Below are 13,237 nucleotides of genomic sequence, written 5' to 3' on the forward strand. Positions count from 1 at the left end.
TTATTGAAATATGAAATACCCTTTTCAAAACTTCTTTTCTTTCTTTCTTTCTTTTTCTTAATCATATATATATATTTTAATGTTTTCATCACAATGATCTTTTTTTTTTTTTCTTTTATATTAAAATATTTACGAGGATGAACTTTCATTCCTTGTTTTTTCTCCTTCGTTTTTTAATCCATCCTTTTATTATTATTTACAAATTAGAGAAATTACATTAAACGACAAGAAAAAATTAAAAAATAATTATTCACAACACCTTTTTTATATATTGTAAATTTGGTAAGTATGATAAATGAGACAATAATCTACTTTTAAATAGACTCTAATATTAAGAAATGAATATAATAAAATAATTGATGTTTTAATTGTTTAAAATGTAAAAATATTTGCTTATTGATTGAAAAATATATCTTTTTTAATTTCTGTTTTATAATATTTCTATAGTTTCGAGTGGATATTAACATTTATTGACATTTATTTATTAACATAAACCCCTAAACGTAGACTTCAATAATATGGGGATGATCAAATTGACGATTGTTACAACTTATACACGTTCGACTAGTTTGATAATATTTCTATTTTAAAAAGTTGATAAAAGTAACATTTTTTGTTTTACATGTCAAAAGTAACATACTTTTAAAAAAACTTAAAATTTTGCTTTTTTTTGTCAATTTTGGCCGACCTCGACACTAAGGTTCTTCTTGAATTTTAAGAAATCATTTCAACATAATTTCTCGGTCCATCTCAACTTAACTCTGCACCAAGATTTTGGATTTTGTTTTTAAATTTCAAAATAAAGGATATTCTCAAATGACCAAAATACTCTTCGAAACTCGAAAGTTTGATATTCGTAAACCTAATCCCTGTGCACATTTGAGTCGAGACGAAACGTGTTTGCTCCCAAAATTGAAAAGATTTGACTGATTTTTTGTGTGCCCAAATTTCAAGAAGTCATCCTTAAGATTAAATTTGTGAAGGTAATTTAGTTTGAATGATTTCATAGTTTAGAGCTGAATTTAAAGTTTTGCTATAGTGTTTTTTATGAAATTTGAGACGGATGGAAAAATATTTAGTTGGTTTTCTGTTGTAGTTGGATATAGAACTGGATTTTAAGTCAATGAAGATGGTTTTCGTTTGATGAATCTTGAAAATTTCATCAATTTGGATTTGTGTATATGAAGAATCTGAACCAAGATTGATGAAATTGGCTCAAAATTTTTTGAATGAGTCCCGAGATTTAAGTTGAAATTTGGAGTGAATTGAATAGATTATACATTTCCTCCTAATATTTTTTTCCACCTCTCATTGATAACCAAAACTCAATAATCATTCTAAGAAAGGAAAGAAAAGAATACCAAAATTTAGAATTAGAAGATTGGATGAGAGCATGAGAAACATATTTGTAACGACCGATGAGTAGTTGAAAGTGGAAGTAAAGAAGAAACTGAAGCCACCAAACAATATTTATATCAATCCCCAAGTTTCCTCTTTTCCTTTCTTTTTATCAACATATTCAAATTCTTCTATGGCTTTCCTCCTTCTTCTCCACCTTCATTCCCGCCATTATTTCTTCCTATTGTTATGTTATGCTTCTCTTTCCCTCTCTATCTCGTTTCTGCTTTGTCCTGAGATGGGTTAGCTTCATTATCACTTCAAACCCACTGGACTTCCAATACCTCCTCTTCTCACTCTTTGGAATGCCTCCCTAAATTTCTCTAGTGAAATCCCTTTTGGGATTGGTAACTTTAGCCATTTAGAGCTATTGGATCTCTCCTTCAATCGATTTGGTGGTGTAATACCCATCTCCTTATTTCTAATTCTCAATTTACAGTATGTACTGTATCTTAGTAGAAACAATCTCAACGGTTCTATCCCTTCAAATCTGGGGAATTTGAACCAACTTGTGTCTTTGCATCTCTATATGAATCACTTCTCTGGTACCATACCATCGTCCACAGGGATTTGTTGCCCAATAGTTTTAACAGTCTTGATAGTCTTGTTGAATTGGGTGTAAGCAACAACAATCTCCATGGTTCTATTCCTTTGGGTTCAGGGTGTTGCCCGAATCTAGAATCTATAGATTTGTCATTCAATGCTTTTACAGGAGGTATACCACCTTGGATACGCAACTGAAGTCGCCTAAAACACTTAGTCATTGTTAATTCTAGTCTAACAGGTCATATTCCTTTCTTTATTGCTCACTTAAATGAGCTTTCAATTCTTGATTTCTCTAGAAATCAACTGTCAGGAAAAATTCCCCCCAAAATTGGTGCTTGCAAATTCTTAAAGGAATTGAATTTGTTCGCCAACCAACTCGAGGGAGGTGAATTGGGCTTGCTAAGTAAGATTAGAGGTCCTTCAATTGTATTTGAATCGTTTGACTGGTGAGATTCCCATAAGCATCCGAAAGATTGCAAGTCTCCGAAGTATTCTTGTGTACAACAACAACCTTTCTAGAGAACTTCCCTTGATAATAACTGAGTTCAAGCACCTTGAAATCATTTCTTTGCTCAACCACCATTCTCCTGGAGTCATACCTCAAAGTTTGAGACTTATGAGTAGCTTAGTGCAAGTGGAGTTCACTAATAACCAGTTTACTGGTCAAATTCCACCCAATCTGTGCTTTGAAAAGACATTAGGCATGCTAAATTTAGGTTTCAATCAATTTCAAGGTAGCATGCCTTCAGATATAGGAACATGTTTTAACTCTTTACAGGTTGATTTTGCAAAGGAATAATCTCACAGGGGTTCTGCCACAATTTATGAGAAATCACAACCTTTCGTACATCAATGCCAATGGAAATAACCTGAATGGAAGAACTCCATCAAGTTTGGGAAATTGTACCAATTTCACTTCAATTAATTTGTCAAATAAGCTTACAGGTCATATATACTAAATGAGTTGGGAAATCTTGTGAACCTTCGAATTCTGAACTTGTCTCACAACTTCTTGGAAGAACCTTTGCCATTTTCCCTTTCAAATTATACCAAACTGGATATGTTCTATACCACATAGTTTGCCCAGCTGAAAAGTTATACCAACGTTGATATAAAAAGAGAATCGATTTACTTGAGGCTTTCCAAATGTATTATCAGAACTTCAAATCTTGTTACTGCTAGATCTTGGTGGCAATTTGTTTGGAAGTCAAATTCCTTCATTAATTGGATCTTTGAAGAATCTAATGTGTTCCTTTAATCTAAGTAACAATGGATTAAGTGGCCAACTACCTTTTGAGCTAGCGAGTATGACCAAGCTAGAGTGGTTGTATATATCTTACAATAATTTGACTGGAAGTCTAAATGTTCTTGGTCAACTTAGTTCATCGTTAATGGAGCTTGACATTTCTGAGAATTTGTTCACATGTCCTGTTCCACAAACATTAATGAATCTTCTGAATCCCTCAGCATTCATTGGTAATCCTGAGAAGTGCATAGAGTTGGAGGCCACTAATAATCTAGATGAATTGTTTCATCATTTGGAGAGAAGTGCATAGAGTTGTTTACAAAGTTGCCTTGGGTTCAAACAGAATTTTTGCAGTAAAGAAGGTTACATATGCAGGACTAAAAGGGGGAAGTCAGAGTGTGGTTAGAGAAATTCAAACGGTCGAAAACATCCAACACCGAAACTTAATCAGTTTAGAAGACTATTGGTTTGAAAAAGAGCACGGTCTATTGCTTTACAAATATGAGCCAAATGGGAGCCTTTATGATGTATTGCACGAGATGAATGGTGATTCATCTGTAGCTCTAGCATTGAAAGTTCGTCATAATATATCATGGATTAGCTTTCTCAGGTGTTGCTCATGGATTAACTTTTTTCCATTTAGCTTTCTCAGGTGTTGCTCATGGACTAACTTTTTTCCATTTAGCTTTCTCAGGTGTTGCTCATGGACTAACTTTTTTCCATTTCGACTGTGATCCTTCCACAATATGTAGAGACATCAAGACTTCTAGACTCGGAGATGGAACCACATATCGCTGGTTTTGGACTTGCAAAGCTGCTGGATCACACTCGTACTGCATCAATAACTTCAACTTCAACTTCTTTTGCTGGTACGGTGCATTGCACCAGGTAAAAATTCAATTCATTATTACAAATATATTGATGATGCGATGAAGATTGTGAAATGTGTCAACGTTATATTCACCTCCTTCCTCCATGTGAATTGCAAAAGATGTCTTCCTCCGTGGTGGTTTTATTTTTGGAAAATTGTCAAAAATAAGCTAAAAAGAGATGAGTAAATGAGTTTTATAATAGATTTTTAGGATAAATAGAGAGTGAAAGGTCCAAATTGTCTTTCATTCATTTTCCCTCATTTTTCCTCAATTTCTTCTCTTCAACCTAAAAACAAAACAAAACATTAAAAAGAAAAAAGAAAACTTGTTCTTCACGATGAACTCTCCCGCTTCCACTTCAACTTCGATGCCTTCGATGAATGCCTCTCCGATCCATTTCTTCTCCACACCTCTCTATTTTTAGTGTCGACTTCAACTCCAGCCAACACTTTTCCATTTATTCTCCACTCCTTTCCGATTTCAGCGTTGTTTTCATTGGACCTCTCCATTTCTTCTCCACTCCTCTCCGTTTTCAATGTCGTATTCATCCTCTTTGAAGTCAAGTGAGTAATCAAATATGAGTGTTTTTTTTTTATATAGATCATTGTTGTTTAAGTTGTTCGTTGAGATATGAAATTTTTGTTGGGCACATTTTAGATATACCATTAAATATGTCTAAGATGAAAGAGGTTGTTTGGAAACTTCATCATCGAGTAGCAGTTGTTGAGAATGAACTTAGGAGCCTAAAATCAAGTGTTGAAGAATTGAATGTCATGATGTCGACTATATTGAACCACATTGAACTTAAAAAAAAGGTTAGGAAGCAAAGTTGTTTGATATTTCCAAAGTTATCCTTATTAATACATTTTGACATTTCTAAAGGGTGAAGAAAAAGACTGCACGGGGTTTGAAGGTCATGATGCGCATACCCAAGATGTTGACACACCTGGTACCCCTCCTTGGTTGAGGATGCCAAAGGAGGATGACACAAGTAATTGGGTGAAACATGTTGAACTTCAAAAAAAAGTTTAGGAATCAAAGTCATGTAATGGGGTGAAAATTATCCTTACTAATACATTTTGACATGCTAATCTTGATGTTTAGTTTATACTGTTATCCTTACTAATGCATTTTGCCTTCCATAGGGTGTCGAAAGAGACCGCAAGGAAGATGACACAATTGACGTGTTGTAGAAGAATGTTCATATTGGTTTAGAGGAGCCAATAGACTAATAAAACAACTTCACCATCTTTTTTAAAAAAAGTCGTTAGACACAAAGATAAATAATAATATTAAAGTCATTTCTTTATAAAAGTCAATAAAACAAAACCAAAAGCATATTTATTACTTCATCATTGCTTCAAGTGGCTTTCTCTACTTGATTTAAATTGAATACTTGGTCGCCACATCACCATCTCACGTTGTTAAGCTTCTTTTAGCAATATTTTCTTTATTTGAGCTTCGATTTGGGTGATTCAAGAGGCGTCAGAATCATTGTTTCAAGCTCTACGTTATGGACAATTCAAAATAATAAAATTGTCAATAAAAAAAATCATATTTGTAATCATGAAAAAATTAATTAATTATCTAATTAAAATTAATTAATTTGATATTAAAGACCAAAAAGCCAACACAAAACACTTTACCCAGATTTTACTTCCTATACTCAAAATTAGAAACATGTCTCACATACCCAAGGTGTCCTCCTATATTAGAAGCATTGGGATTGATGTTGAGACTCATGAATGACCTACTTCCGATTATGTTAGAAATTTTGAGTATACGAATCAATTGCCATTATTGAATAAATTATATATACTTATATTAGGTTAGTACCTCGTAGATCATCTTTTTATTATTGAATCAAATACGTAGTTGGCGTTCATTTTGAGTTCTCGTTACTATCCATATAATTTCATTATCAATCATAATTGACTTATAAATATTGATTTATATGTTTTAAAGTCGTAGTTTATTACTAAATATATTTGAATATCTGTTATAAATTTGGATGTGTAAATTTGAATTTGATATGAATAACAATATTTGGATTGTAGGGTTGTAAGTATGATATTGATATTTAAATAAATAGTTTATTTTGATAAAAGAAAAAAGTTTGATGATGTGAATGAAATTTGGTCCAAAAAGAGAGGCGGTGGTTAGAGTGTGAACAGAATGGAATTGGAATGCATTCCTCACCTCTATGTTCACACTATGAAAACTAACATAAATAAATGATAGCATTTGACTAATCAACTCTCTCTACTACAACCTCAATTTCATATATCTACTTTGGCTAATGTATATATGTACCTTGAGAATGTTTTAAATCACACGACTTGAAATTCCTTATTAAATTTAGAACAAATTGATTGTTCTAAATTGGAGAGTGTATAATATAAAAGCTTCAAAGCTAAGAGTGCCTTACTACCCTCAAGAGCTAAGACTCTCTCTTACAATAAGAAAAATAATAATAACATTATTACAAAAAGTCAAAGAGAAAGAATTTTCATTCATAGTTAAGTTTATATATATATATATATGGGAAATCCATCCAAGTAGTCTAGTAGTGACAAAATTATAGTTGATTTAATATTAGACTTTTACTTCTTATATTTTTCAAAGGCATGTGATAATGGACCTATCAATTCTTGACTTTCTTCTATTCAGGACTATAGAATAAAATTTAAAAAGAAAAAGAAAGTAATAATGGGATTGAATCCTAAATATAAAAATGTAATAATAAAGTCACAATAAATAATTATTTAAAAGGAACTTTGATTAAATAGAAATAGATGGAGCAAGTAGGAATGATTTTTAAATTGTCCATTCGTCTTCTTTGAAATAAAGGGAAAAAAATGAAGAGAACTTGTCCCAAGCAAAGAGAAACCTAGACACTAGTGTGGTGTAAATCACAACTACTTAGATGCTTAAATCAAAAGGTTTGAACACGGAAAATTGTATTAGCTAGATACTTGTTTTAAAAGTTACTTGACATTTATATTCCTTTGAGTTCCTATTTATAGGTTTGATCCCTTATCCGATTTAAGGTAATCAAGCTATTTTTTCTCGCATTCCTCTCGGATCGAGACCGACCAACCCAACATCCTTACACAACCTTTTTAGGGTTTTATCCCTTTCTAACCAAGCTTATGTTGGACTTGCTTGTCGAGGGGTTTATTAGTGGGCTCATCCTCAACCTAGCGACCAACCCCAATCTTCTTTCGGCCTTATCCTTCTATCATTTGTTGATCTTTTCATCCTTGGTTCTACACTCGACTCATAACAAAGACAAAATAAAGCAGGTAAATATTCCGTACAAGGTTTTTTTGTGGAGGTAAAAATGAAACTTGTGATTTATGTGGAGGGAAAGATAGGTTTGCTTGAGTCGATCACTGTCACTCGAGAAGCTTACTAGCAATTTGAATCACGAAAAGGTGGCTTAATTATATTATTCTAATTCATAATACCTATGTAAGATACTATGTATATTATATAATAGAAAGAAAAGAAAGGAAGTTCCTCTAAAGTTTTTTTTTCTTTCTAATTTTAATACTTAATAGAAATTGTAATTATAAGTAACATTGAAAATAAACTTTTAATTAGAATCATAATAAGAAAACAATTTTTTTTCTTAAATTTAAACTTTAAATATGCTTTAATTTAAAAAAAGTCATAATTTATAGGTTAATTTTGGTTCTTGTAACGAAAAGAAAAAGTTAGCAGACCAGTTTTTAAAAATATTTTAGACTTATCCTTTATTTTCATCCTTTTTCTTCTCTTTTTCTGCCTTTTTTTTTTCTTTTTATCATCTTCTTCTACAATTTTTTTTAAACGGTTGTTTAGTTCAAGATCGTGTATCAAATATTGAAGATATATTCTTTTTAATTTTTATTTGGTTGTTCTAAATATAAAACATCATAAAAAAATCGTTGAGATATTAGATAGCCAAACTAAACATGTACAAATAATAACCAAATCTAAACTATTGTACAAAACAATCTTAAAAAAATAAGCGATACGATCAAATCTAAACGATAGTATATCAAATATAAATGATCATGTACCAAATCCAAAAGATCGTATATCAAAAAATGTTGGAAAAAAATCGTTGAGATTGAGCTACCCAAATCTAAACTGTTAATTAATTAATTAATGATAGAGCATTTTTTGTATTTTTCATTATGGACATTTTTTATTTTTAAAATTAATATATATAGTGTAAATATTTTAACACTTTGTTATATATTTTTTTTTAAAGATCCTTAATTTATATATATATATATATATTATATTATATTATATTATATTATATTATGTTGAAAAGCACTCTACACAACTTTTTGAGTGAAGTTTCTTTTTCATTTTTAAATTAAAAATTTCCCCCTAAACAAATAAATAGGCTAAAAACATTTTAAGAAATTTTTAAAATTTAAGTTTGGAGTCAAAGTGTGTTAGATAAATGTAACATTAAAGATATTGAATGAGGGACAAACTAAAACAAAGTGCGAAAATAATTATATCGTATAAAACAATTTAAAAATGAAAAAAAAAACTCACAAACTCACAACATAAAATAACAAAAATTCTCTACAACATATCGGTCACACTCATGAAAAAAAGATTTTGTACTTAATCTAAGTGGTCTCGTGCCTAGTCTAAACAATCTCTTAACAAGTCTAAACTATCTTATATCCTTGTACCAAATCTAAACGGTCTTGAACCCTTGTACCTAAATCTAGATTATCTTATATTCAGTCTAAACAAACTCGTAGCAAGTCTAAATGATCTTGTACAAAATCTAACAATCTATTAGTGATAGTGGTCTATCTAGAATAGACAACTGAACATTTAGATCTTGCACCAAGAAGAAAAAAAAAAAAGATGTTAAAGAAGAATGAAGAAATTCTAAAAGAGGAAAGGAATAAATCGCAAACAAAAAAAAGTGAAAAATCGTCCGTATTATTCAATAGTAAACCTAAAATTTATAAAAATATCATAGAATTTTTTATTTTGTTATAATAGGTGTAAATATTTTAGTATTTGTTATATTTATGGAAATTAAACTAGTTTTTTTTTAAAAAATTTTTTTTTAAAGGATGTAAAGTATTTTTAGGTTAAAGATAAGCTTTTGGGGAAGAGGGAGTTGAAGGATTAAACAATTTAAATAAAAATTTCATTTTATTTTTGAAAAGAAAGTTGATTCAATCACACATATCTATATATAAATGAAAATATAAATATTGGTTTTCTATAGATAAGTTGCAAGTGGAAAAATACATTAAGAAATTGCGCGTTCCCACCAAATACTATTTAAAGAGCCTGCAACAATCTGCCGTTTCCCATTCACAACCAAATTTCTTTCTCCTTTCTTCCCTCTTTCAACTCTCTTTCTTTTCCATTTCAAACAACTTTCAATTTTCACCAATACCTTCCTTTCCTCTCCATCTTCTTCATAATTGCTTTCTTTTTTATCCCTCTCCTCAACACTCTTGCTTTCCCAATTTCTCTTCTCTTCCAGTTTTGTGGGTTTTCTTATTATGCAGCTTCTCACCCGCCATTTCTTCTTACTGGTATGCTTCTCTTTCCATTTCGTTGTTGTTGTTTTTGGTTTAACTTCAGATGGGTTGGCCTTGTTATCACTCCAAAGCCGCTGGACTACTCATACCTCCTTTGTCCCTGTTTGGAATGCCTCTCATTCCACTCCCTGTTCTTGGGCTGGGATTGAATGTGATCAAAACCTCCGTGTCGTCACCTTCAATCTCTCTTTCTATGGGGTTTCGGGTCACCTTGGACCTGAAATTTCAAGTTTGACTCAGTTGCGTACTATTGATTTGACCACCAACGATTTCTCTGGTGAAATTCCTTATGGGATTGGTAACTGTAGCCATTTAGAGTACTTGGATCTCTCCTTCAACCAATTTAGTGGACAAATTCCTCAGTCATTGACCCTCCTTACGAACTTGACGTTTTTGAACTTCCATGAAAATGTTTTAACTGGTCCAATACCCGACTCCTTATTTCAGAATCTTAATTTCCAGTATGTGTATCTTAGTGAAAACAATCTCAACGGTTCTATCCCTTCAAATGTGGGGAATTCGAATCAGCTGTTGCATTTGTATCTGTATGGAAATGAGTTTTCTGGTTCCATACCTTCTTCCATAGGGAACTGTAGTCAATTGGAGGATCTTTATTTGGATGGGAACCAGTTGGTGGGAACATTGCCTCATAGTCTTAACAATCTTGATAATCTTGTTAATCTGGGTGTAAGCCGAAACAATCTCCAGGGTCCAATTCCTTTGGGTTCAGGAGTTTGTCAGAGTTTAGAATATATAGATTTGTCATTCAATGGTTATACAGGAGGTATACCTGCCGGGTTGGGCAACTGTAGTGCCCTAAAAACCTTACTTATTGTAAATTCCAGTTTAACAGGTCATATTCCTTCCTCCTTTGGCCGCCTAAGGAAGCTTTCACATATTGATCTCTCTAGAAATCAACTGTCTGGGAATATACCTCCTGAATTTGGGGCTTGCAAATCCTTGAAAGAATTGGATTTGTACGATAACCAACTCGAGGGACGTATCCCTAGTGAACTGGGCTTGCTAAGTAGATTAGAGGTCCTTCAATTGTTTTCAAACCGGTTGACTGGTGAAATTCCAATTAGCATCTGGAAGATTGCAAGTCTCCAACAGATTCTTGTGTATGACAACAACCTTTTTGGGGAATTACCCTTGATAATAACAGAACTCAGGCACCTCAAAATCATTTCTGTGTTCAACAATCATTTTTCTGGAGTCATACCTCAAAGTTTGGGACTCAACAGTAGCTTAGTGCAGGTGGAGTTCACCAATAATCAGTTCACTGGTCAAATTCCACCTAATTTATGCTCTGGAAAGACATTAAGGGTGCTAAATTTAGGTTTGAATCAATTTCAAGGAAATGTACCTCTTGATATTGGAACTTGTTTGACTCTTCAGAGATTAATTTTAAGAAGGAATAATCTAGCAGGGGTTCTGCCAGAATTTACGATAAATCACGGTCTTCGATTCATGGATGCCAGTGAAAATAACCTCAATGGAACAATTCCCTCAAGTTTGGGAAATTGCATCAATCTTACCTCAATTAATCTTCAAAGCAACAGGCTTTCAGGCCTTATACCTAATGGATTGAGAAATCTTGAGAATCTTCAAAGTTTGATTTTGTCTCATAACTTCTTGGAAGGACCTTTGCCATCTTCCCTCTCAAATTGCACGAAGCTGGATAAATTTGACGTAGGATTTAATTTATTGAATGGTTCTATACCTCGTAGTTTAGCCAGCTGGAAAGTTATATCCACGTTTATAATTAAAGAGAATCGATTTGCTGGAGGTATCCCGAATGTATTATCAGAACTTGAAAGCCTTTCACTACTAGATCTTGGTGGCAATCTGTTTGGAGGTGAAATCCCTTCATCTATTGGAAATTTGAAGAGTCTGTTTTACTCCCTGAATCTTAGTAACAATGGGTTAAGTGGCACACTACCTTCTGAGCTGGCGAATCTTGTCAAGTTACAGGAATTAGATATATCTCACAATAATTTGACTGGAAGTTTAACTGTCCTTGGCGAACTAAGTTCGACATTAGTTGAGCTTAACATTTCATATAATTTTTTCACCGGTCCAGTGCCACAAACATTAATGAAGTTATTGAATTCTGATCCCTCATCGTTCTTAGGTAACCCTGGGTTGTGCATTAGTTGTGATGTACCAGATGGTCTAAGTTGCAATAGAAATATCAGTATTAGTCCTTGTGCTGTTCATTCAAGCGCCCGTGGTAGCTCTCGACTTGGAAATGTACAGATTGCAATGATAGCTCTGGGGTCTTCACTTTTTGTTATTCTTTTGCTTCTTGGGTTGGTTTATAAGTTTGTTTATAACAGAAGAAACAAGCAAAACATTGAGACTGCTGCTCAAGTCGGAACAACTTCCTTGCTCAACAAGGTAATGGAGGCCACCGATAATTTAGATGAACGTTTCGTCATTGGAAGAGGAGCACATGGAGTTGTTTATAAGGTCTCCCTGGATTCAAATAAAGTTTTTGCTGTAAAGAAGCTTACATTTTTAGGACATAAAAGGGGAAGCCGGGATATGGTTAAAGAAATTAGAACTGTCAGCAACATCAAGCACCGGAACTTGATCTCTTTGGAAAGTTTTTGGTTGGGAAAAGATTATGGTCTATTGCTTTACAAATACTATCCAAATGGGAGCCTTTATGATGTGTTGCACGAGATGAATACAACTCCATCTCTCACATGGAAAGCCCGCTATAATATAGCGATCGGTATTGCTCATGCATTGGCATATCTCCATTACGATTGTGATCCTCCCATTATACACCGAGACATCAAACCACAGAATATACTTCTAGATTCGGAGATGGAACCTCATATCGCCGACTTTGGTCTTGCAAAGCTATTGGATCAAACTTTCGAACCCGCGACTTCATCTTCTTTTGCGGGTACAATTGGCTACATTGCACCAGGTATCATTCTACACATATATTGCAAATTAACTCTGCATTCTCATGTGTTTTTGTTTTGGGTGGATTGAATTGTGTTGTGATATGTTTATGTGGTTGTGACAGAGAATGCATTTTCAGCAGCAAAGACCAAAGCCTCAGATGTGTACAGTTATGGGGTGGTTTTACTGGAGCTGGTGACGGGAAAGAAGCCATCAGATCCATCATTTATAGAAGTCGGGAATATGACGGCTTGGATTCGGTCGGTTTGGAAGGAGAAGAGAATGAAATAGATAGAATTGTTGATCCAAGGCTTGAGGAAGAACTTGCTAATTTGGATCATAGGGAGCAGATGAATCAGGTGGTTCTTGTGGCTTTGAGATGCACAGAAAACGAGGCTAACAAAAGACCTATAATGAGAGAGATTGTGGATCACTTGATTGATTTAAAGATCAGTCGTTAGAGCACACATGACTAACCATGCTTTTTCCTTCTACCCTAAACATTTCTTACAAATAACCGAATGTGATCGTTTATTATTAGGATAGTATAATAGTGTCCATCACTATATTTTTGTATTTTTGTATATTGCTGGTCCGTATATATTTAGTGTATGTTTGAGAACGTTTTGAAGTAATTTTGAAGGGTATCATGTTAATCGATCTAATCTTTTATTTTA

At 33.1% G+C, this 13,237-nt stretch overlaps 1 protein-coding gene across 1 annotated transcript; it reads left to right on the forward strand.

Annotated features, from left to right (window-relative positions):
• Positions 1-9,410: 9,410 nt before the first annotated feature.
• LOC101204561 (receptor-like protein kinase) lies at positions 9,411-13,237 on the forward strand. Its single transcript, XM_011653433.2, is given in 3 exon segments — positions 9,411-12,582; positions 12,685-12,830; positions 12,833-13,237. Coding segments are annotated over 3 exon segments (3,315 nt in total). The 5' UTR covers positions 9,411-9,602; the 3' UTR covers positions 13,022-13,237.

This window comes from Cucumis sativus, chromosome 3 (assembly GCF_000004075.3).
Source record: "Cucumis sativus cultivar 9930 chromosome 3, Cucumber_9930_V3, whole genome shotgun sequence".
NCBI classification, from domain to species: Eukaryota; Viridiplantae; Streptophyta; class Magnoliopsida; order Cucurbitales; family Cucurbitaceae; genus Cucumis; species Cucumis sativus.